This window comes from Fusarium flagelliforme (assembly GCF_020744385.1).
Source record: "Fusarium flagelliforme strain FIESC 12 MPI-CAGE-AA-0113 chromosome Unknown B0J16scaffold_3, whole genome shotgun sequence".
Taxonomy (NCBI): Eukaryota; Fungi; Ascomycota; class Sordariomycetes; order Hypocreales; family Nectriaceae; genus Fusarium; species Fusarium flagelliforme.
In genome coordinates, this window is record NW_025763505.1 from 2,163,423 (window position 1) to 2,187,128 (window position 23,706).

A 23,706-nucleotide genomic window follows, 5' to 3' on the forward strand; every position below is an offset into this window, starting at 1 on the left:
ACCTTTTGACCTTTCCCCTCTCCGGTGTACTTTGCGCATATGCAGGTGCGATAGTCCGGTGAGCTTCGTTATCAGCATCATGGCGGGTGTTACTGCTTCTTGGTTTAGAAACCAATATTGGTAGTGGTTCGTTGAAGCAGCCCATACTGACCACGACACAGATCTGCTGCATAGAATCTTGATCAACTGAGATTCGAAAACATGCTGCGAATGAGAAACTACCCAAGATGCTACTGAATATAGCAAACATAATTTCAACCTAGCTAGGGAACCTTGAATGGTAGTTGAACTGGGGATGATCTGCTACTAGTCAATGTCTTGGTCAAGTGGATGGCCTCAAATCAAATCAGAAAGTCAAAGCTCGCCGCCTCGCATGTTCTCCCGTGAAGAGCTAGATCGCAAAGGGATCCAGCCCCCCCTCTTGATGAGCTCTTGGTGCAAGCAGAGTGGCTGCTTGCCATGACCACGGACAACTGGATGGGCACACCATGCGCGACTTTCCTCTTTCTACTGCAGAATCCCTGCTCGCCCTATGCCGTCTTGTGCACATCTATTCCTAGAGTGGAGATCCGATGGACGCAGAGAGACTATCTTTGAGCGACTCTTCTCATTGGCTTCTCTAAGCGCAGTCGCTGCCTCTGGTGCCATGGCAGGTTCTGTGTGCATGATGCAAAAATAGCAACAAGACGATGGGAAGCCATCATCGAATCGACGTGTGAAGGGCCGCGAGAGAAGCGGCCAAAATATAAGGATTTAGCCCTCCAGCAGCCGCCCAAGAATTTAACCCTCTTTCTTCTTCGTTGTGTTCAGAGATCCCAAGTGTCGCCAAAGGCTCTCTTGATCCCCTTTCCATTCCTCTCTTACCGCCCTCCTCAACCCTCATCTACTGCCCGAACATCTTTGTTGTTACAAACAATCTCCAGTGAAGAGCAAGCCGGACTTGCTTTGAACCAGTCAATCCTTGGACAATTTCCGAACGAACGGACGAAACGAACGACTACAGTTGTGGTTTGATAGAGTCGGCCTGGTTGCCACTTACACAACTGTCCACAAATTTCGCTCAGATCCATACTGATCTTGACCGATACAAAAACACAATTACGCTAATTTAATTCTCGACTTGTTGAAACGGAAGATACAGACTCGGATTCGATATCCCCCCCGGTCACGTTTCTCAACGCCCAACCTCTTGGCTCTGGATTTTTTGCTCCTCTCGTCTCTCAGCCTTTTGGAGTGATCGACTCCACACACTAAATCAAGTCAAGTCAAGTACAGTGCGCAGGTGGTCCCTGATTGCACAGTCCCACTCCCCCCTTGTAGATCACACACCCCATCCTGGTCCCCTAGCACGCCAATACTCTACGGTCCAGCATCGTAGCCTACAAATGTCTACGCTGCCCCCCGACTATCGCAAAGGCGTCTCGCGAGCTTCCGAGAACACCGTCAACATGACTGTATCTCAGTCTGCAAAGGCCAAGCCGGCCTCCAAAGCCAGCAATGGCAAGCCCAAGACCAAGACTCAGATGCACCGTCGCTCAAGAACAGGTATGTTCACTCACTCACATGGCAGTGCCCGACCCAAAAACTTAAGCTAACCTCACTTACACAGGCTGCTACACTTGCCGTTTGCGACGCAAGAAATGCGACGAGGGAACTCCTATGTGCACAGCCTGCAAGCACCTCGGCTTGCAGTGCGAGTACAAGCGACCCATGTGGTGGAGCAACAATGATATGCGAAGGAAGCACAAGGAGGACATCAAGATGATCATCAAGCGCAAGAAGCTCTCTGAGAAGTCATCTCACAACATTCAGAACTCTGTCACCAGCTCTCCTCCTGGTCTCACCCACTCCCTTCCCACATCAGCCACCTTCACTGATCCTCTCGACCGTACAAGATCTGCTTCCATCGACTCTCAATACCCTGCTGCCTTCAACTTCAACAGCCCCCCAAGCAGTAATGAGTATGGCTTTGGTGCGCCCATGCACCCCGAGTTCATGTTTGGTAGCTACTCGCCATATGAGATCGACGTCAAGACGGAGCGACAAATGTTTGTCAACGATGTCCCTACAGTTCGCGAATCACACATCTCCACCTTCAGCACTTACCACACTCCTCCTCCTGCCGGTACAGTCCTTCCCCATGGTCTGGATGGTGAGTGGGCCGAGCAGGTGTTCCAAGAGCGCAAGGAATCCCTCTCTGAAGAGACACTCAACTGCAACTTCTTCGACTTTTCACACGGTCCTTCAACAGAGTCGAGGCAGATTCAGCTTGAGCTTGATGAGAACGACCAGCGCCTGTTGGATCACTTCATCCAATTCGTGTTGCCAACAATCTTCCCTATCCTCGAGTCCAACCAACACTGCTCAGTCGGCTCCGATCTTGTTCTCCCCGCTCTTCAGTCAAACAGCGCCTACCTTCACTGCTGTTTGAGTGTTGCTGCCCAGCACCTCAAGTCGCATACCAACTCCTCTACCGAGGACCTTGACAATGATATTATGCGACATCGTTATGCTACTATCTGGGCTCTTTGCGAGGCACTCAAGAAGGATGAGAACCACCAGCAAATTCTCGAGGCAACTCTCGGTCTCATCTTCTTCCAGTCCGTCGTCGGTCGCTATGATGACGGTTTGTTGGACATCCCATGGCACCAGCACTTCCAAGCTGCCATCAGCTTGGTGCAGAAGCTTGACCTGCCTGGCATGGTCACTGACCCTACCCGAGCTTCCATGCAAACTCCCTTCAACATGTCTCTGTCCTCATGGATCGACATTCTTGGCGCTACCATGAAGGGTAGATCACCAACCTTTGCTCACACTTACCGCGAGAAGCACCTTTCTCAGTTCAACCCTAGTCTTGGACTGCGCGAGCTTATGGGTTGTGAAGACCGAGTCATGTACCTCATCTCTGAGATCGCCTGCCTCGAGTCCCTCAAGAAGGACGGCATGGATGACTTCACTCTCTGCCAGCATGTTTCTGCCCTCGGTGAGCAGATCAGCTTGACCGAGATGGGAGACGCGGGCCCCAAGATGCCCTTCAACGCCAACGGAAGCCTTTCACCCAAGCAGCTTTCTAAGAACATGACCATGGCCTTCCGCATTGCTGCGCGCATCTACCTCTGCAGCCTGGTTCCTGGCTTCAACCCCAGACAACCTTCCACCATGGGACTGGTTGAGAAGCTGACAAACGTGCTTCAGCACATTCCCTCGGGCCCCAATGGATTTGACCGCAACCTTGCTTGGGTCTACCTCATTGGCGGTTCCACCAGCGTCCCTGGTAGCACATTCCGAGCTTTCTTTGAAGATCGCCTTGCTCAGCTCGGTGATGCAGCTCGATTTGGCACCATGGGACGTGTTTCCACCCTCCTACACGAGGTGTGGGCTCAGAATGATAGCCTCTCGGGCGTTAGCACACCCGGGTCCACGACGTCTGAGGCGGCCCAGCTTCACATCCACTGGCGGGATGTCATGGAATCGAAAGGATGGGACTTTTTGTTGATCTGAGCACTGCTCCTACCAAACCTTCTTGGCTGGCCTATGAATGGTAGTAGGAGCGATGCTGGGTGAAACCATCAAGTTCTAATCTAACCTTTCTCTTCAATTCCATGAGAGCGGCCAGGGCCACCTCATAAGGCGAAGCAGGCATTTGCCAGCCGTCGAGGACCAGGATTGGAAGTACGACTTCCGAGTTCTATACGAGGCTTTATCGTTCATTTTCTTGTCTCTCTCGAACGGATAGAGATATTTCTTTCTTTATTTTCTTTTATTTTTTCACTTCATATACAATGATACCCACTGGGATGGGTCACTAGAGGAAGCCGCAAGGCGTTTTGAGATGGAAGTGGATTACAAAGAGCGACACTTGGACACACCACATCTCGACACATTTTGGATACAGTTGATTGGAGGGGACGAGGCGTTACGGACATGCATTGGTTGATTAGCGGGAGGAGAAGCATGAGGAAGAGTCATGACCATATGCAGGAACAAATGGGGCGGCAACAGGATGCCGCATTACATGTTAGTCTATTGGATGGAAGCGACTGAGACTCGGATTCACTCGCTGTTGCTTTTTGTTTTTTATGATACCAAGCGGGCAATGGTATGGGCTGTGGGGGATGGGATGATGATGATACGAAAAGAAAGGCTCTGGGAAGCTGGACATGGGCTAGCTCCCAGAAAGGATGTTTTATGATGGGTGGTATACGATATCTAGGTACCTAACAAGGTTGACAATGAAACAAAGCATATTGCTGCTACAATTGGACACTGGCTACTGCATTTGATTGTTTCCTCGCTAACACAATGAAGAGAGACTGAGAATCTGATCATGTAACATGACACCATTTGACTTGGGAACTTTTCGGTGCTTGTCTGCAAGTCTCTGAAAGGGGACACCCAGACCGAGAGGCACAACTGGAAGAGGAATTAATGCCTCGCTCTGATTAGATGATATCGTCCAAATCCGATGGTTCTTTTTGTTCTCTGCTTATTTGTGAGATCCTTGTTCCCTGGCAAGTAGGTAAGCATCATCACACCATGAAGATTCGGGGAAGAGGAGAGAGCTGCTACACTGCATCTTTTGTTTCTGTGGGGAGGGTTTCATTGAGGGCGTTTACGAGATGCAAGAAGATATGTATGCATGAATGCACTGCAGGATAATGCAGGTGGTTACAGGTACAGCGATGGAATTAAGCAACACAGGCGCGTTAGAATTGAGGCCTTTCCCCTGTAGCGGATGCGAAGAGCGGACGCCCGAATGCAATGGTATGCCATGCCATGCTATGCCATGCTATGCAAATGCAGTGCGAGTACAATTCATTACCTTCCTATATATACCATGAGGAAACAAATTGGTTATCTATGAAGCCTCATTTTATTCACGAAGCTTGATGCATGCAGTATCTTAACCGTCCCGTCGTGCCTAGTACCCGAAGGGTTGTCGCAGTGCATTGTAGCGAGCAACACAGAGAGGGACCAACACAGCAACGCAGCGCAGAGCGCAGCAGTATAGCTAGATAAAAGCTGAACACGTATTTACGAATATATACTGCATGCAGTAAAAAGGGCGAGAAAGAGGCGAAAACGTTGCTTGTCCAGGGCTTCAAGACAGTGCGTGAAGCAATTGGCTCTGGTGACTTACACGCCCCCCAAGGCAGACTTTTAGTGTAGTGTAGTGTACAGTAAGAGGAGAGGAAATTTCACAGGGGATAAAAGAAGGAAGATCAGACAGACGTGTACATTTTTGCCTCTGCCGAGGTCTAACTTGGTCTAGGCGAATCTGGATTTGATTTGCAAGATGTGTTTCTGCGCGTGAGAGGAGAAAGCGACAGGGAAGAAAAGCGAATAAGAGACATGGGTAGTTTGTTATAGGTCGAGCTACGGATATAAAGACGATGGGGGAGGGATAATACAGCGGTTATAGAGCTCTATATTCATGGGTACAGTGAGTCATCCAACTAACTTGTAGGGGTCTTGAGGGTCTATGGAGAACAACCTAAGAATGCTTGGACTAGACAACGCATTGAGGCTTTGTTCTCGTGACTAGGAAGATCAACGACGTTTGTTTCATGATTGGTCTTTGTTTTCTTGACAATCTTCAAAATTTACACGTGATATCTTGGTATCAATTGTTGAAACAAGCAAATGTGAAGAGAGGCAGCCCACCGCCAGTTGTCTTTGACGTAGTTGAACAGTTTTAGTTAACTTTTAGTTCAACGGCTCCAACGTTGATGACAAAATAATTGAGCGATATCGTCAACTCCAAAGATATTTTGGGCACCTAGTTACCGAAGTTAGAGTTGGAGACGACGTCAACGGCGCTCTACACCGGATAACACGGCCCTCAACAATGAACAACTACAAATTCTGGGGAAACCTCAGCAATTCTTGATAAATAAGATGACTTAGTTAATCGATTCAAAATATTCTTCAGTGATGATGGCTTATAACCAAGACCCAAAAGAAGGCCGTTCCAGCAACGATGAGTATAACAACGAAGCCAGTATTGGACTTATCTCCGAACAACCCCGAAAGAGCAAACGAAAAGAAACGTGCACAAAGACATTCTTGGTGATGCTTTTGATAGCGTCGAATGTCGTTTGGATCGCTGCAGTATCAGGAACTTGGTATGGGACCAAAGATCTACTTGAGAGATGTGGGAGTAACAGATATCCTGCAGATTTCGGTACGTTGGTGTATATGATATACGATGGGGTGTTAACTAAATATCTACAGTTTCGAGAGAAGCAGTACCGCTGAAGCTCAAGACAATCAACTTTGACGATCTCCTCCAATACAATACCACCAGTCACAAAGTCTATCGGGAAATGAACCCTTCGCTACCACTATACTTTGGTCCTCCAAGCCCTGCAATCGATGCAGCATGGGAGAAGCTTCTTCACTACCAATATCCCGCTGTCAGCGAAGAAGAAATAGCAATGAACCCAGCTCTATCATTCTCACCAAATGATAGGCACCCAATGACTGGTCAATACCACGGCGCACTCGACGTGTTCCATAATCTTCACTGTCTCAACATGGTCAGGAAGCAATTTGATAAAGACTACTACGGAGAGATGAACATGAAGAAGAGATACGAACGTCCGCAAAGTTCTATTGACGCTGCTGAGAAGGACCATCTTTATCACTGCATGAACCATGTTCGACAGAGTCTTCAGTGTCGGCCTGATCTTAGTCCTGCTGCTATGCATGTCTTCAGGGATACGGATGGATCACAGTTCATCTTAGGGAACGCGAAGAGTCATTCTTGCTATGACTGGCAAAGTATAATGGATTGGGCTGAAGCTAGGGAATCGACATTGGGCTACGCTCAACCTGTTCATTAACTTAGACAGTATTGCATACTTAGTAATTATCGATTGAAGCATTTCATTGGATCTCGACCCAAGTCTAGAAAACTACGCGCCCATCATCAGCGCTTGGCCACCATGTTCAGCGCCTGAGACAAGCCCCTCCACCGCTAAAAATTCACTGGCCTTTAGCGGTCACTTACTTGTACCTCAACCAATCACCGTCCCTCTTCGCCGCGCGCTTAACAACTTCTGAGACTCAAGCCAACCACAACCTTTGACTTCACTTAGACCAATTGTCTCAACCATGGCAACACTATCGTCAAACAATCTGGCAAAGATAGACCCATTTTCTTTTTTCTACTGTCTAGTAGGTTCTAGTACAGGTCTGATTCTATGGACACAGCCTCATCCCCCCAGCGCGTGTCCAGCGACAGGGTTCTCTGACTGGCTCTCGACATCTGGTATGCAACCGCCCATGCGACAATTGAGCTTGAAATATCGTGGTTGAATGGGTCGAGATGGTCCTCAACGGACAAGGCGGCAATGGAGAACAAGGTCATTCATTGTAGTGAGTTGGTGAAAGTGACCTCATGGCCTGGCCTGGTCTGCCTTTGTCTACCCTTGTTCTCCCTCTTTTACTTGTTCTCCCTCTGTATCTACTGTTCTAGTTCCTCACTTCAACTGCTCTACCAGAAACAATCAAACAAAAAGAATCGCTTGTTCAGCTGTTTCATCCACTACATCTTGGTCACACGCGCTGGTTGTGTTTGACTTGACAAACTTCTTCCTCTTTCACTCTGCATGTTATAACACACTAGCATACTCTGAACCACGCAACCAACAACAATAATATCCGCTGCAATATCAACTGCAACTACCAACAACATCAACTTAACTTACATAACCAACAACGCCAGATGATGGTTTTGGCTAGACTTCCTGCGCCCTTACGGGTTCTACTCCTCACAACTCTCTGCGCCTCTACCGTCTCTGCCCTCCCTGCTACTCGTATCTTCGCTCGGGAAGACACTTGCGACGCCGACCAGACTTCATGCAATAGTGATATCGCCAACTTTTGCTGTCCGAATGGCAACTCGTGCAAACTCCTTGCTGGCAAGACAACAGCAGTATGTTGCCCCAAGGGTCAAACCTGCAATGTCATTCAACCTATTACCTGCGATATCCGAGGTCAAGACCAAAAGGAATTCCCAAATGCACCAGTCAAGACGATAGTATTCAATCTTGCACTTGAAAAGTGCGGCAAGAAGTGCTGTCCTTTTGGATACTCATGCGAGGACGACCAGTGCGTTATCGACAAAGATCAGACTGATATCCCAAAGGATGCCGAGCTTCCCAACGAGACTTCTACTCCTGTGCCCAGCGCGGTAACCACTGCCACTGGGGAAATCGAAACTATCTCTATCAGTGCTGCACCTTCAGCGAGTGCTGAGCCAACAGAGGCAGTTGGAGCTGGGTCCGACAAGAGCTCAGACTCCAATGATGATGAAGATAATGAGTCCAAGTCTGACAACTCGGGCCCTGCTACAACGTCCATTGTCGGCGGTGTAGTGGGAGGTTGCATCATACTCCTCGTCATCGCCATCGTCATCTTTCTCTACGTCCGTCGTCAAAACAAGCGCGAAGCAGCTGGTTCAGAAAAGGGCAGCCACATCTATGGCAACGGCCGTCGAGCCAACAGCGACGCCTCCTTTGGAAACATCATCTCCGAACCCATCAGCCAACCGAACTCCTACCGCGCCGACTTCATTCTCAAGACTCCTTCTACCCAGCGTACAAGTATCGTGCCTGTCCCTGCACGTCAGTTTTCCAACGCTAGCAATCGCCTTCACGCTCCCCCTCCTCGCATTCGCATCTCTATACCCAATCCCTTCGACTCACCTAACCCATCACCCAACGCTCAACCCAGTTCTGCCGACAACGAAGAGTCTCTTCGCCATGGGAACGTTCGTCTACCACCCATTCGCGCCATGAAGGCTTCTTCGTACGGTTATCGTCAGCCATCTACCCCTGAACTCCAACGTGAGCCAAGCACAGAGAACATCGACATCTTCGCAGACCCAAGCACTATTGTCAAGCCTCGTCCTCTGACACGAGCAACCACTTTTACAGATCTCATGGACGAAGCTGATCTCGGCGCTGTGCGCAGAGGAAAGCCTTATGTCCCTGGAACAACACCCAGGATCTAAGCACATTCCCTCCAACACTTTTCCTTAAATGTCATATAGAGATCATCTCTCTCACTAATAGAGAACTCAGATAACGCCATATGCTGTGCATGATGGAGTCGTCTTGTTACGTACATAGATAACACGCTACAAATGGCGTTGCGGTTGCATAAATGGGATGGAGTAGCTGTCGTTTATACCCTTGGCTTTTGTAAAGCCTTACTGTTTTTGTTTTAATGTTGGCTATTCTTTGTTAAAAGACTTTGAAAAATGAAGATTAGTTTGAAATGGTATGCGAATATTCATTCATATTGTTGAGCTGCACTCAAATGATGTGAAAAGTATGTCACAACTACTGATGTCTAAAGTCCAAAAATGTGTATATCTTTGATTATATAGGGGTAAATATGAACGCGAATGCAAATAATCCCGAGATCCAAACCCTTTGTTCTTCTCTTTTAGCACGTTCCGTTCGCCGTTTTTGCTCTCGAATCCCAAACTATAACAGAACACGCTATGCCATCCTACCACACGATATCAAGTAAACGCAGAGAGCGAATAGATAGAACGAAGCAAACTAAAGAAAACATCATGTAACGATTGGGTATGTGTGTGCGTAACCAAGTATCAAGCATCCAAAATCCGCATATGTGACGCCATTGCCTGGCTATTATCTTCTTATCCTCCTCTTTTAGTATAGCCAATTTGTGTATGCAACTGTCTTTACATGACGATGCATTTCCTGTCCTTGTCTTTGTCCTTTTCCTTTTCTCCAGAGCCGGTTGATATGTCTGTCCAGCCGGCACTGCTCGCAGCATCTGTTGCCTTCTTTTTCTTCTTCTTGGGCTTGGCTGACCAGCCGCGTTTCTTAGCATCCTTGATGTTCTTAGCGGCACTTCGCTCAGCACGACTTGGCCGGCGAGTCACTGTGGGCGAAGTTCTTGTCACAGGTACCGGAGGAGCATTCAGCCAGGCAGGTACTTGCCCGTTGGGCAGTGGAAAGGCCGGTGGGTTGCCTCCGTGGGAAGAGGCAATACTGTAGATCGTCTCGAGACGCTCCACAGTCGGCCGCTGGTTAGACCCAGGGACCGGGCGTGGATGCCGAGGAATCGGCGCTAACAAAGGAGGTTCATTCCTCCGGCCAGATGTTTGACGGCTTGGCGAGTCAAATGCTCCTGATACACCTCTAGGAGTACTAATAATAAGAGGTTGATCGGGCTCAAGATGACCAGGATTTGATGGGCCTGCTGACAGGGAGTCAGGCATGGAGTTCGATATGTATGCACTGCCATCGAAACTTCCGACAGGTCGTCTCGGGACCTGGAATCCCCCAGAGAAGCGTCTGGGGTTACCCTGACTGACTCTTTTGCTTAAGCTTGCAAGTTGACTCGAACTAGGCAGAGGGGGCAGACCCGACATCGACTCATCCGTAGATGGCTCGGCAGTTGCAGACATCGGGAATGGAAACCCATCTGCCGGGTTGGTGATATGATCGGGCCCAGGGCCTGTAACCCGGGGCCAAGTCTGAGCGTTGGATAACCGCCTGACCCTGGGCGCTAAGTCTGGCTCAGGCTGGGCCACAGATGCGGCCGAAAGCACAGGCTCCACGTTGACCGCTGGCAATCGAGGACCTGGACCAAAGTGGTCATGAGCTGAGATATCGGTATGTAGTGGCGTGTGTAGCGGCGATGGCGAAGGATCTTCATTTGTGGTGTTGGCAGGAGCAGCCCTGAATGTAGATGTTATGGCAGAGACAGCTGATGAAACTGAAGCCTGTCGTGCTCTCGCCTCAGAGGTCTCCGCTGTAGGCTGGGCCGCTGTCTGTCGCGGTGAACTAGGTGGAGTTGCGTCGTAGAGATCAACATCCTCGTCTTGCGTTGCCGGTGGGTTCACGCTCGTTTGAGTCGTATCGAAGCCCGGAGGTCGGCTCAGCGCATTTGGATCGCTCGCTGTATGCTGAACTGGCGGCCTCTGAGACGTAGTGCTTGTATGGTTCTCGCCCTTCGAGTCGGCAGATTGAGGGGTGCTAGAGCCAGTTGCTATATGAGATGGCAATGCTGGCACAGGAGGTATAGAGGAAGGGGCTGGCGCAGATGCGCCCCCAAGTGCGATTGGTGCAACAGATGGACCGCGCATAAAGGCTGGCAGATCTGGACCCGGATCCTCCTTCTGATAAGGGGGTGGAGGAGGTACCCAGTTATCGGCATCACTCTCATGAGGATGTTCTCTTCGACCATCAGCACGACGATATTCGATGCGCCGCCCGTCTGCCGTCCGAGGATGTAGGGATCTGTCGACGGCAGCAGCAGTCGCAGCACGACGAAGTGTTGTCTGTGAACGAGGACTGGCATGTGCATATGGAGCATCCAATGCCTCCATCTGCTCCATCGATAGTACATCTTCATCATCGGGACTAACAGGCTCGACATCTCGCCGCGCTGTGGATTGAGTTGGGGGAAGCCGGCCAATCCTCCGAGGAAGTAAAGGGTCATCATCGTCGTCGTCGATGTGCTCGCTCTGTGTTACTCGTGCAACACTCGATACCTCGGGAACTTCAAGAGTAGCACGGGGTCGTGAAGCAGATGTAGCAGCTCGAAGTAAAGACGACCCACCACGACCACCTCGTTTCTGAGCAACAGTCCTCCGTCGAACAATGGCGACCTCGGTCGCAAGATCACGTTGCTCTTCTTCCAATATCTCGGGGTGATCGGTGCCAACTTCGATAGTCACCTCCGATTTGGTTCCGTTGGCAATGCCGTAGTCAAAGTCCAACAGTGTAACGCGACCACCGTCTACAAAATCCATATCTTCCTCCTCGGTAACCAGTCGTGGTGCGCCAACTCCTCTTGCGGCGATCACCAGTCGTTCTTGGGCCGAAGAGTTACCGTAATCTGCAGCCCATTTCACTGTCTTGACATCTGCAAGCTCCGCAACTTTGAAGCCGGAAATAAAGGTGTTCCTTAGCTTGTCGCACAAGATCTGCCATTTCGGCACCCGACCACCTTCGGTATCTCTAGCTCGAGTCGACGCCCGTCGCGATGTAGCACTGCGATCGCTGTTCTGTCGTCCAAGGCCAGATGATGAACCATCATTTGACAACGACGAGCTGTCTGGTACTGCATCCAAATCCTCGGGCACGCCATAAATCCAGACCTCCTTCCCTTGGAACCCGGCTGACACTAATTCACCTCGATATGTCGTAGCAGGAAGGGTTGATGGGATAAGGCTGGCTTGCGACGATGCACTCGGTACAGGTCCTGTAAAGTATGTCGTCCCATTTCTAAGATCATCGATTCGAACGGCCCGGAATGTCTCAAAACTTCGATCGTAGGTGAAAGTCCAACTCGCTTCCTCTTCGTGTCCGTCCTGAAGCAGAACAGCATGGCTGCAGTCTCGGCTGGTGTTGGGAAACAGAATCGATGTCGTCCATAGAGGGCTCAAGTTGTCTTCAGACATGTGAGGGCCGGGGTCGTAGTACGGCGCTGTAATGATGACAGTACTGGGTGACGAGGAATGAATCGTAGTTCCAAGGATTTGAGTTCCGTCAAATGAAAAAGATAAGGCGTCGACAGCATCGCATTTGACAGCTCTTCGGTCGGTAGCTAAGGCATCTGGTCGCAAGGACGATACCTCGATGCCCCCTTCATATGCCGCCGCCAGAACCGACCCGCATGGGGAAAGGGCAATCGTTCGAGGAGTGTTATCAAGAATTATAGACTGTGCTCTTTTAGGTGGATTTTGCAATAAGTCATAGAGGTCAACCTGCATCTCAGTAGACAAAACAGCCAATATAGTGCCTTTGTCGTTGATGCAAGCTGCAACAGGCCGACGCAGGATTTTAAATTCCCTCTTCACTTCGAGAGCATTTCCTCTCAGATCAATCACATAAATCCTACCCGAGTTGTAGGCTAGGAGGTGGTGCCCTTTCGGAGATGTGCTGTACTGCATGCCCTCGCCTCCGGGACATGACGAGGAACTGATGGACGTAGAGATAAGCTTGAAAGTTGTTTCCTTGGGTCTTAGGTATGCTTCGAATAGGTTCCTTTTAACTTCGCGGGCGAAAAGCCGCCGTAACTCGGGAAGTTTGTCATCATCGAAAGGAGGGATGGTGGGGTGGCTTGCTGAGTATGAAGGACATGCTGATAACTGGTCACGATAGAGATGAGCCCGTTGAGAAACGGCTCTCCATTTGCGGTTGAGGAGTATAAGGGACGCGAAACCGTTGGGATCGGCGAGTCGAAGTATCCTGGTTGTGAGGCGGGAGCGTTAGCACATGATAATAGGAGATGAGGACCAGTGCTTTGACAATCGATGATATTGAATCGATTGTCAGTGCGCGCAAATAGAGCTGAGGTACAAGTCTGTTAATAAGGCCAAGAGCTACTTACTGTTCGATGATCTCGTCGGGCAGGTTATCGAAAGGCGGAGTTGGAGGAATGGGCATCTTCTCGATACTCGAGCGACGGATGTCGGTTGCCGACGCGTCCATGACGCTTTGTCGCTCTACGGAGGGAAAGCAGCGAGCATATCAATCTGATTGATGAATCGCAGTGAGGCTTGTAAAGACGACACGAGACAATAAGAGGAGGAAGTTGAGTCGTGGGCGTTGTGTTTGCGGCTGTAGATCTTAGAATCGAATTGGTTGGTTGGTTGTGTCTGGACTCTTTGGGAGTGTGGCTGAGGCTTCCTTGGGCTGAGACGTGACGATGGCGGGTCTTTTTTGGCTGTGGAAAAAGGAATGGTATGGCTAGATGTAAGCACTAAACAGAGGTACGGTAAACCCTCAGAACAAAGACGACTGATATGCGCGATGCTATACGTGTTGAAAGAAAACAAATATCAATTCAATGTCTTCAAAATACGGAAAGAGACAGCTGAAAATTTGGGGTAAAGGGAGACTCGTTCACAGGCGATCGGCGTCCTACCCAAACCCAAGCGACAAACCGGCTGTGTTCGCTATCAACCCCTGAAACCGATCACTGAAGAGACTGCATATGCACATTGGCTGACTGCCCGCGGACAGCGCCTCCTCACTATGGATGATGGATGCATACCATATTTGGTACACGGGGCGCGTTAACGGGTCGTTGTAGTTCAAGAGCTGAATGCGAGAATTGACGACTGTCAAGAGCTCTATAGTCAACAATATGTGCGAATGAGACTAAATAAGTTCTTGTGAGCTTTGGGTTATCAGTGTTCTTATATCGTGATTAAACATTCATCTCCAAGATCGAGATGAATTTGCTCCACCTGCCATAAACTCGATATCCTTCTTATGCAGGATGTTCAGCGCACTCTGTATGGATCAAAAGGAAACCGATTCTCAATCCAACGTCTGTTGGAATAAGAAGGTTCAAGTGGCGCATTTCTGATACAAAAGGTCCAGATACAGTTAGTTCAAGAACATAATACCTCCCGAGGGAGGCGCTTACAAGACAGCTGAATATGCATGGTACAGGGAATCTATAGCCTGAGGCATGCAATGGTCTAGAACGATATCAAATAGGTGGGTCAAAGACAATTGATATGAACTCATCGTCTACTAGAGAGACTCGCGTGAGGTTGTCCGGAGTCCGTTGTTCCGTTGGAGCGATGGACCTATTGATTGGCTGTCTTGACATCTGAGGTGCTTCTCCTTCTCTGTTCAATGCCGATTATCCTCCGTGTGTTCGCAGCAGATTTGAGGGGAGGGGGAAATACGCACCGCCCAATCAAGTCAATACAGGCGATGCTGTTGGTTTGTTGATTTGTGTATAGTACAATACATCGGTCTTTCCAAAGGTCGTCTATGCATCTTTGATGCCCATCTTCGATGTCACTGCCTCATCATCAAAGGATGAGTGCAACCCAAGAGCTGTGCCTCTGCGCACAAAGATCTGCAAGAGGCAATAAGATGTATGTTACCGTTTCATTCTTCATGCACTTGCTGGTGAGGAATATTCACATGCTCGTGTATGGATACAGTAACTCTGGTTTATCAGTCTTGGAGGACGTAATCGTTACTAGATAATATTGCGTGTTGGCTAGGGTTATCCACTATGCAACTACTTCTCAAAGAATTCTTTGTCCTTGTGTGGTGTTTTCCTTGGTAAACTTACGATTGCGTATAACCAGCCAACCAGTGATTTTTAAAGATATGCTGTGCAACCCTTAGACTACCTGGGTACCTTGTCATCCTGGTTGCCATGTTGGGTTGTACTCGCTACCGAGGCGAGATCTGCCACCTATTATTAGGTTACTAATTACATACTCATCCGTGAAGATGCCCCATCGGGGCATGGACAATCAAGTAAACATTCCGATGCCAAGACACAATTTATTACCGATATAACCAACACCATCGACTATTAAGCGCTACTAAAGTGGCAGAATACACAAAACTGAATATTGAGCTGGAATTAATAATGGCTCTGTGCGTGGAATGTGACGAACCGAGTTACACGCCCATTCCTGGTGTTGGGTGGCTTGGGTTGGGTTGTGTTGGGACAGTTGGGTGTTGCTCTGAAACCGCCTGCACCTTAGTCTACAGGGACTGCCGTATGTAGGTTATTAGGCTGAATCATATTTGGGGTTGCCAACAGATCTTGGCATTTGTCTAGAATCTCATGATATGATCTGATACGATGAAGCTATGCTTAGATAGGAACTGCCCGCCTGGTCTTGTGTTACCTCTAACCAGATAGGACAGCATATTATGTTATTCAATCTTGCATTCTCTTTTGCTTTCCAAGTTTGTGACAAGCTGTTAGTAATATCCGAGGTAGGTAGGTACTTAACGGTAGTGGTTGGTGTTCGATGGATGGAAGCTACAACCCAGTACTGTCCCTGGTAGATTCCGGACATAATCCGGGCCAATGCTAATGCCTTGATCCTTCCTGGTCGAGTGGCCTCGCATGCACCTTCCTAACCTCTGTGAATAGACCGGGTTTAATGATCTGAGCTGCAGTGAGCACCTGCTCGAGACGCCGCCGGACTGTTAGACCTCCATAGGTAGGCTGCCCTGCTGTGTGCGTGCTCTACCTGCCCGCTGCACTGCGCTGCGCTGCGCTTCCGCTGCACACTGCACTGCAGAAGGGGCACGGCCCGCTCCTGCCTGTCCAACTCTAAATTATCCTCTTTTCAATTTCTTTTATCAATATTCAGTAAGGATGTATCAGTTCCAAGGAAAGTGCCCACCAAAGAAACAAAAGGGACCTAACTGTTTAGGTGTGATAACAAGTCTCGTCGGTCCGGTAGGTACTTTTCACTGCTACGCTACGGAATCGCTCCGGGCTTCTGCTGCTGGGCGCTGGACCACTGCGGATACCTGCCCGCTGTAGGTACCCAGAGTACGGTATGATACAGTGCACTGTTACAGCGCCTACGGGCTACGGCTTACGGCTGCACTGCAGCGGAGCGCACAGACAGAGAGAAGAGACCCTGGAAAAATAAAAGGGATTAAGCTCGATAGCCGATGACGAGGCCAAACTCTGCCACCAACCAACCGATTCAGCCCTGCTTCTGGCACGCTTGGCATGATGTGGAAATGATATGGAAGCTTGTTAGCTTCGTAGATCGCCTGTGGGGGTTACAGAGACAATGTGGGAACTGGCACGGATAATTTATGTATGGGAAGCTTCACTAACAAGAAGCGGAATTGATCAGCGGAAGCTTTTCTGTTTACTCAGGAAGTTTTCACCAATGCCAAGCCCTTTGGGCCGCGAATCATTCAACCTCGGTTTGTTGCCTCGGATAATACTGACACCAAAACTCGAATTGTTTGGATTGACTAGTACTTGAATGGCAACAACAGTGAGGACGCATCTTTTATTACCTAGTCTGAATGACATAACTAGTTGATTGATATAGATGGATATCATCTGCTTGTAACGAGATTTCACATCATCTTGATTCTACAAAGTATATACTGTACAGTATGTAACCCATGCTTCAAGACATTTTACGTCATTTGCTACCAGGCTCTGTCTGACCATCAAAATAAGTAATACGCGTAGGAATCATGGATCCTTAGAATGCCTAGTCATGTTGGTGAGCGGAAGTCTGCGGCTCCGATCAAGGCTTCATCTAAATCATTGCAGCAAGCAGCAAGACATGACTTGTGAAATTCTTCCGTTTATGGTAATTTTTTAGACCAAGGAATAATTATATCGATCTCAAGACTCAAGACTCAGGACCCTCAAGAGCCAGCCAGGATGGATCCCTCGGAGACGCGGAAGTTGCGAGTCAGGGCAAGGCACTATCAAACCACGCCAATTAATATCAAGATCCTTTACCGAGCCAAGTCCACGACTCGATCTTTTGCTTCATTTTCATAATGAGTGGATCAGTATTGATCTAACTAATCTCCGCAGCAAGATTCATGTCAATTCAATTCAAGTTGAGCCCGCCCAGAATACAGCCGAGGCGGTCGAAACCTCTCACGGGAGAAATTACCAACTCTAACCAACTTGGACAAGCTTGCGAGCTAGCATCACATCACATTACATTAAATTACATCTGTCTCTACTGATGAGACTCTACTAACGTTTTAGTATCTAGGCACAGCTGGTTTACCTACAGCCCCTAGTCAGTGACAACCATCCGATCCAGGACCGGAACTAGAGGGTAATAATCTGGAGAGAAAACGTGGCAAGGCTGTCGCTACCGTACAGTACTATACCGTAAACAAGAAAACGTGTTGACGTTGCTTCTAGAAAGCGAACTAAAACGATCTTCAGGCATCGTAGATCTAGACCAAGATACCCAGCCATGTTGCATCGAGGGTTAGCAGGCAGAGTCTGGCAAGTGGAAACATGCTCAAAACTTGCACCTCCGTACTATCTACGCACGCCTCGTCTGGTTCTCGCCTGACCTGACCTGTCCTCACTTGACTTGACTTGACCAGGTCTGGCCTGGCTTCGCCTCATCCACACAAATCCCATCCTAGCACAGTCTCCGCCAACTAGTTACGGGCTTGCAGCTGAAGGAGCACGCAAACATGAGACCTGAGCAGTAGTAAAACTTCGTGATTGCTAGTTGATGTGAGTTAACTTGACTAAATTCGAAACTAGCGGCGGCATATGCAGTCATCGCCTTTCGTTGTGAAGTAAACGATCCGTCACTCAACGGCCGGGATGGGCTGGACTGGACTGACCTTGTCCTGACCTGGACCTGGCCTCTTCCGACTTTCGGCAAAGACCTGGTGTGGTGTGGTTATAGCAAAAGAGAGGAGTGTTTCGTAGCATGATAGCCCAAGATCCTTTGTTCTATATGTAGACCCGCCAAGAAGCATAAGAGTGCATACTCAGTAGGGAAGCAGATGCAAGATACCTACAGTACATGTTGTCTCTTTTCTCCGGCGGCACCTAGAACCAGGTTTACCATCGCATAGGAACTCACGACGGAAGCATTAAGCACCATACGCGGACGATCTGCCGAAAAGCCTGAGGCATCCTCGTATGAATTATAGCTGCCTAACCTAGCTTTGTCTTTTGCCTGCTCGTCTGTTTGCTTTGGCTTCGGTAGCTGTGGTGTTTTCTTGTACCGTAGGTCTTCAAATCTCCCCTTGGCGGCACACAACTCACCTATGGAATGAAAGTATTCCAGGATGTCAACTCCTATGTATAGGATGGTGGCTTTGAGCCCTCATGTTCAGGCTCTACAACAAGATGCAACAACAGAAGTTTTGACACTTTTTCCTGTCGAGACGAGAGAAGGGTTATTGACTTACGGCTTACCCAAATCATGCGGGCTGCTCTGTGAGGCTCTTTTACGAGATATGGTATATACTACACCCTCAATTTGGTTTTTGCCTTTTCTTTGGTTATTTTCTAGATGATTCATCGAAAAAGTAAAACTATTCTATTACTTGGATATATATTAATATTTGCTAGGCCGAGGACCTCCAGATATGGGCAAGGAGTTTCGGGATGGTCGTTAAGGACATTAAAATGCCTGAGATTAGCCCTCAGGCTTTCCGTTTGGAGAAAGGCAACACTTCAGCGTTGCTAAAAGGATATACAGCGCTTGTAGTGGCTCTCGGAAACGCAAAGTACGATGTCGAGCTCATCTCAAGGGACAGGACGTCTTCGCTGCAGGAGACATGGGAATCGTCCCACGCTCTTCACCTCCGAGAGACAGGGCTGAAAGCTCAGGGAGGACACATTAGGTTTCTTTATATCCCCCTCCATCTGGAGCCAGAATAGACTGTGTTTTCAGCCACGACTCCTATTTCATGATGTGTATCATGTCATGTTCCGTATCCGCACTACAGGTGATGCTCCATTTGATGCTATCCGGGCTGCCTGTCGATCTTGTCGTTGATGGTCTCATACTCGTCTTCGACTTAGACCTCGATTTCGCCTTCGCCTTCGCTTTCGCCTGACCCGGCTCTAGGGCCCTTTCTATCTGTTCTAAACTGTTCATTGTGTCAGTTCGAGAGCTGTTATAGTATTGGTATAACCACGCTGTTTACCTAACTTTCCCGTCACAAACATCATAAACGAGATTTGGGATTCTGAGTACCTCTGAAGGCAGATTGTTTCTCGGGCGATGGGCAACCGCAGATTCCCTGCGCAGTATGTCGAAGCATTCGGCGGTAAAATGTTGGCCAAAGGTGAAATAGGCGCTCACTAGATAGCATGGTAAGGACAAAGGGTCTTGCTTCGATGCGGGGGCATGAAAGTTTACCTCTTAACGGGAGCTCATATGCCCGCGGCCCTAATACTTCAGCGAGCTCGTCTCCAATCTGTACACATTTTGGTAATGCGAATCGCTTGGATCTAAGTGTATCACTCCCTCCACTAACGCATTTTGCCATGGCTGTCATAACCTCGTCTGTTGTTAGACCTTGGCTATGAGCAACGTGGCATAACGCGACCATGACCATGCAATGTGTCTGAGTCTCTCTTCCTGGTTCAAATCCAGACGAGGCAGCGGCGTAAGCATCGAGGAGAGTGTGCCAGTCCATATTTCGGCGTGACGCAACGTGGGAGATTGTTAAACGAGCATGCAACTGTAAAATGTCTTCCGGTGTTGAAGGTCGGTTGTTGTCCCAGTCCTCATCTCCTTGGGGCAACTTGGCCATCCACGCCCTAACCCATCTTATCTGGTCATTCAGGCCTCTCCGTCGAACAGGCTTCTGTGGAACTGGTTTCCCGGGGTTTTCAGTAATAAACTCGGCGGCGGCGAAAGTTGAAGACTGTGGAGTGTTCATGATGTACGGATATACAACAAGACTTCTAGGTCTGGGTTCGGATAATAAGGGATCCATTTATGCCATGAAGAACCCAAGTTGGGTTCTCCAACTGTCAGACAGAGGGTTGGGTAATCTATATGGGGGGCTTCAAGTCGGCAGCCGATTGAGCCGCCGAATTTTTGGTACCTGAGCAAGGAAGATTGCCTCCGGCAGGGTTCTCTTCTGTGCATTTGAGCCACACCTCGTTTTACTTCACGCCCTCAAGGAGGGCTGACGGGGTCTATCGGCATACATCAGGAGCGCAGGTGTGGAAAGCTGAGTCTGCGCTCACCTTTGCAGGGTCCGTCAATAAAGAGCCGGAAGCTATTGTGTCATTGTCAGTTATAGGTGACAGTGGCGTATTGGGCCCATTAATGGGGTGTAAAGGCCAAGCTAATCGAATCGTCCAATGCCACATACTTTTTTCAGCCTTGTAATAAAAGCATTCCATCCCTTAAAGAGCTTGGGATGAGGGACACCGGACACTTAAGAATGCGGAAGCGGATGCGATGTGAACCTGTTTCTGATTTGCATAAATTCGTCTCCCGAATCGAATCGAACCAAATCAAATCAGCAAATACGATTCCCCCTCACCAAGCTTGCTGCCACTCTGCAGGTATGCTACTGGACCAGGATCTTCATTGGCTGTAAGTCCGCTCGACCGGGGATGATTCCATGATTGCAAAGAATTTTTCTCCTAGTGAATCTCCAACGGGTCTTGGCTGGAGCTGGACCATCAGTCGATAGCGCAATGCGCCAGGCCCAGCCTACCAGCGATAAGGGAGAAGTGACAAAAGCAAGTCGCAAGCTTGCACTGTATCCGTACCTCGATGGAGACCTGTTCTGCCGGAGCAAGGGGAGTCACTGTCCCGCCGCTCTTCTCTCAGTTCCAAAAAGTCGGGCTAGCGAATGGTAACAGGCCGGATTTAACCCCTAGATCTGCGGTGAGGAACGCTTGTGGCCGGACCAGGCCAGGGCCTTTGGGCTGGAGCGCTAGCGTCAAGCAAAGATATGCAGTCGTGCAGACGCGGAAAGGTCCAGAGGGCTTGTTTCAACGGCCTGACAAGAAAGTGCGGCTGTAGCTCGACTTGGATTCTAGCGCCGTAGATCAATCTCTCAGCCCTTGCCATGTTTGTTTGCATCTTTTTGATCCTGTCATTGACTTGAGATAGGATCATGTAGGTAGAGTAGGCGAAGAACAGGTCGGAATACCCCGAGCCTCGGCAAACCTGTCAGTTTGTTTGCCATATTGGCATGTCGCTATGTCGTTTAAGACCTTTTTGACGTTGCCAAGCGCTGATCGTTCAAGACCAACAGGACAGGGACTAAACATGGCTCCAAAAAGCAACGTGGGAATAGCATGGAGACAGTATGTAAGGTCATGGATGGTAAGGTGGGTTAGTGGACCCGAAGTGAGGCGCTCGGATGCATGTGGAGCTTTTCGGAATTATCTTAGCCGCGCGCCTTATGTCAGCTATGTGGCTGTTGCGATCTGTGGCGGCGATCGTGGCAGCACAGTACAGTTAGATAAGATAAAGATTTTCTGGATAAGATAAGAACTTGACGTTTATCGGTAGAAGTTGCATAACATCCCAGGCCCCTGAAAAAAAGAATGTGGATCCGCCCGTGTTAATCTCAGCTACAGTAGAGGACAGCTTGGACTGTCGCAAGACCTCATGAACTTTATCTTGCAGTCCTCTCTTTGATACTCTTGTACAATATTTTTCTGTCACTGCTTTTGAGCACTTTTCCCTACTCTGACTCCTTTGTGATCTTCGCTCGATGGCGATTCGTGACAATGGACGGTGATCCGGCTGTCGATCCAGGGCTTGACTCTTTCAGCTTGGCTTTCCCTTTGCCTTACCGTGTCGGCTTTATCGCAACGTTAGGTGAGCCTGAAAACCTTGTTCCAAACGTCGTATCCATTTCTAACTGTCAGGAAGCTGTTTGGGGCTGGGGATTGAACCTTCACTGCCTTTATGCATTCAACGTCGACGTTCCTCAGCTAATTCGATATCCCGGACGAGCCTCGCCGCAACACATACCGCACCATGGTTCAACGTACCGCCTGGCGATTGTCCTCTCGACATTATTCGCATTCTCGATATCTCTCTTCTGGTTATGCACATGGGGTATACCTGAGCGTGTGATCGCGTTTGGCTGGATGCCATTGGCATACCTCACAGCTCTGATTGCGATGTTCGTGGTTCCTCTAAGAAACCTTCCCAGTGGTGGAAGAAGACGATTTTTGGCTACACTACGGCGTGTGAGTATAGGTGGACTTGCTGAACCTCAAGATGGAAAATTCGGAGACATCCTGCTGGCTGATGTTCTCACGTCATATGCCAAAGTCTTTGGGGACCTCTTTATAACTCTATGCATGTTCTTCACGGCTCAAGGGTCCTCCACGCAACGACCTGACCGCAACTGCGGAGGGATAGTTCTCGTTCCTTTTATCATGGGAGTGCCAAGTTTGATACGATTTCGCCAGTGTTTGATCGAGTATTTTCGTGTTCGACGGGCTCCATATAAAGAGTCCACAGGATGGGGAGGTCAGCATCTGGCTAACGCGCTCAAGTATTCGACGGCATTCCCGGTTCTCATCACCAGTGCTTGGCAAAGATCAGTCGAGGATCCCGAATCCAAGGCAGCCCTCCACAAGGCTTGGCTTGTTGCTGTGCTCATCAATTCTCTCTACTCTTTCTACTGGGACGTGGCCAAGGATTGGGATATGACTCTCTTCTCCTCGAGACAGGACCGCGAATCACCTACTCACCCCTTTGGACTGCGAGATCGCTTGGTCTTTCGGAATCCTAATCTCTACTACCTCGTTATTAGCATGGACTTGATGTTGAGATGCACATGGTCAATGAAGCTCAGCAGTCGTCTAGACAAGTTCAGCGATCTGGAAGGAGGCATCTTTCTCATCGAGTTCCTTGAAGTATTCCGTCGATGGGTGTGGATATTCCTCCGTGTTGAGACAGAATGGCTGAGGAACAACTCCACAGGCCTTGGAGTCGATGATATCTTACTTGGAAACTATCAGGGCAAGGATGACGAAGACGACTAATGGTTTCATGGAGAATTTTTGTGAGGGGACGACAACTAGACGAGGGGCTTTTTCAGGCGTCTGGGCAGTTTTGTATAGAACTACGACTTTCAATGATATGTTGAATAACGACTTCCGACCATACACAGGCCGAAACTGGACCACTTTGTATCATGTTCTTGCTATCCATCACGACAACATTCCGATCAGAGGCCTTATGGTCACGTTGATGCATAGGCGTTCTACTTTGTAAGGGTTTTGTCAGCAAAGGCTTGAGATGCTACGAGGTCATTCATTCCCGGTAATCGGGAAACCTTACAGCATCATGGCAATGTCCTGACGATCTTACTGCCACAAGCCAAATGGGTAGTCCCGCGTCTATTGATGACAGCCTTGCCCGTCCCGGACGAAGCTTTTGATCTAAGCACTAAATAGGCCATGCCA

The 23,706-nt window shown here is 49.0% G+C and overlaps 7 protein-coding genes across 7 annotated transcripts; 5 read left to right on the forward strand and 2 right to left on the reverse strand.

Annotated features, from left to right (window-relative positions):
• Positions 1 to 1,134: 1,134 nt before the first annotated feature.
• B0J16DRAFT_99419 (fungal-specific transcription factor domain-containing protein) lies at positions 1,135 to 3,734 on the forward strand. Its single transcript, XM_046134815.1, has 2 exons — positions 1,135 to 1,545; positions 1,610 to 3,734. The coding sequence occupies exons 1-2, from the start codon at positions 1,386 to 1,388 to the stop codon at positions 3,499 to 3,501; spliced, it is 2,052 nt and encodes a 683-aa protein (XP_045984600.1). The 5' UTR covers positions 1,135 to 1,385; the 3' UTR covers positions 3,502 to 3,734.
• Positions 3,735 to 5,937: 2,203 nt separating this feature from the next.
• On the forward strand, positions 5,938 to 6,845 carry B0J16DRAFT_382557 (uncharacterized protein; the record flags this gene model as incomplete). The annotated part of the gene is made up of 2 exons (XM_046131250.1): positions 5,938 to 6,184; positions 6,235 to 6,845. The coding sequence occupies 2 exons, from the start codon at positions 5,938 to 5,940 to the stop codon at positions 6,843 to 6,845; spliced, it is 858 nt and encodes a 285-aa protein (XP_045984601.1).
• Positions 6,846 to 7,287: 442 nt separating this feature from the next.
• Positions 7,288 to 9,344, forward strand: B0J16DRAFT_99488 (uncharacterized protein). The gene has a single exon (XM_046134817.1). The coding sequence runs from the start codon at positions 7,730 to 7,732 to the stop codon at positions 9,017 to 9,019; it is 1,290 nt and encodes a 429-aa protein (XP_045984602.1). The 5' UTR covers positions 7,288 to 7,729; the 3' UTR covers positions 9,020 to 9,344.
• Positions 9,335 to 13,858, reverse strand: B0J16DRAFT_302278 (uncharacterized protein). The gene is made up of 2 exons (XM_046124628.1): positions 13,387 to 13,858; positions 9,335 to 13,244 (listed from the first exon to the last, which is right to left on the reverse strand). Exons 1-2 carry the CDS (start codon positions 13,485 to 13,487, stop codon positions 9,722 to 9,724), a joined length of 3,624 nt encoding a protein of 1,207 aa, XP_045984603.1. The 5' UTR covers positions 13,488 to 13,858; the 3' UTR covers positions 9,335 to 9,721.
• Positions 13,859 to 18,396: 4,538 nt separating this feature from the next.
• On the forward strand, positions 18,397 to 19,432 carry B0J16DRAFT_99537 (uncharacterized protein). Its single transcript, XM_046134818.1, has 3 exons — positions 18,397 to 18,522; positions 18,584 to 18,758; positions 18,871 to 19,432. The coding sequence occupies exons 2-3, from the start codon at positions 18,585 to 18,587 to the stop codon at positions 19,180 to 19,182; spliced, it is 486 nt and encodes a 161-aa protein (XP_045984604.1). The 5' UTR covers positions 18,397 to 18,522; position 18,584; the 3' UTR covers positions 19,183 to 19,432.
• B0J16DRAFT_99550 (uncharacterized protein) lies at positions 19,253 to 20,417 on the reverse strand. Its single transcript, XM_046134819.1, has 3 exons — positions 19,667 to 20,417; positions 19,452 to 19,608; positions 19,253 to 19,389 (listed from the first exon to the last, which is right to left on the reverse strand). Exons 1-3 carry the CDS (start codon positions 20,247 to 20,249, stop codon positions 19,323 to 19,325), a joined length of 807 nt encoding a protein of 268 aa, XP_045984605.1. The 5' UTR covers positions 20,250 to 20,417; the 3' UTR covers positions 19,253 to 19,322.
• Positions 20,418 to 21,815: 1,398 nt separating this feature from the next.
• On the forward strand, positions 21,816 to 23,413 carry B0J16DRAFT_284530 (EXS family-domain-containing protein). Its single transcript, XM_046124025.1, has 2 exons — positions 21,816 to 22,102; positions 22,157 to 23,413. Exons 1-2 carry the CDS (start codon positions 22,012 to 22,014, stop codon positions 23,281 to 23,283), a joined length of 1,218 nt encoding a protein of 405 aa, XP_045984606.1. The 5' UTR covers positions 21,816 to 22,011; the 3' UTR covers positions 23,284 to 23,413.
• Positions 23,414 to 23,706: the final 293 nt, after the last annotated feature.

Excerpts from the sequence above, each read along its gene's own strand:
- B0J16DRAFT_99488 (XM_046134817.1), top strand. The coding sequence starts at position 7,730 with ATGATGGTTTTGGCTAGACTTCCTGCGCCCTTACGGGTTCTACTCCTC.
- B0J16DRAFT_302278 (XM_046124628.1), bottom strand. The coding sequence starts at position 13,487 with ATGGACGCGTCGGCAACCGACATCCGTCGCTCGAGTATCGAGAAGATG. Across the intron at positions 13,245-13,386 it reads CCCGACGAGATCATCGAACA|GATACTTCGACTCGCCGATC; the intron begins GTAAGTAGCTCT and ends CCTCACAACCAG.
- B0J16DRAFT_99537 (XM_046134818.1), top strand. The coding sequence starts at position 18,585 with ATGTCAACTCCTATGTATAGGATGGTGGCTTTGAGCCCTCATGTTCAG. Across the intron at positions 18,759-18,870 it reads AGGCTCTTTTACGAGATATG|GCCGAGGACCTCCAGATATG; the intron begins GTATATACTACA and ends AATATTTGCTAG.
- B0J16DRAFT_284530 (XM_046124025.1), top strand. The coding sequence starts at position 22,012 with ATGGACGGTGATCCGGCTGTCGATCCAGGGCTTGACTCTTTCAGCTTG. Across the intron at positions 22,103-22,156 it reads CGGCTTTATCGCAACGTTAG|CTGTTTGGGGCTGGGGATTG; the intron begins GTGAGCCTGAAA and ends ACTGTCAGGAAG.
- B0J16DRAFT_99419 (XM_046134815.1), top strand. The coding sequence starts at position 1,386 with ATGTCTACGCTGCCCCCCGACTATCGCAAAGGCGTCTCGCGAGCTTCC. Across the intron at positions 1,546-1,609 it reads GCACCGTCGCTCAAGAACAG|GCTGCTACACTTGCCGTTTG; the intron begins GTATGTTCACTC and ends TCACTTACACAG.
- B0J16DRAFT_99550 (XM_046134819.1), bottom strand. The coding sequence starts at position 20,249 with ATGGATCCCTTATTATCCGAACCCAGACCTAGAAGTCTTGTTGTATAT. Across the intron at positions 19,609-19,666 it reads ATATGAGCTCCCGTTAAGAG|TGAGCGCCTATTTCACCTTT; the intron begins GTAAACTTTCAT and ends CATGCTATCTAG. Across the intron at positions 19,390-19,451 it reads GTTTGTGACGGGAAAGTTAG|AACAGATAGAAAGGGCCCTA; the intron begins GTAAACAGCGTG and ends TGAACAGTTTAG.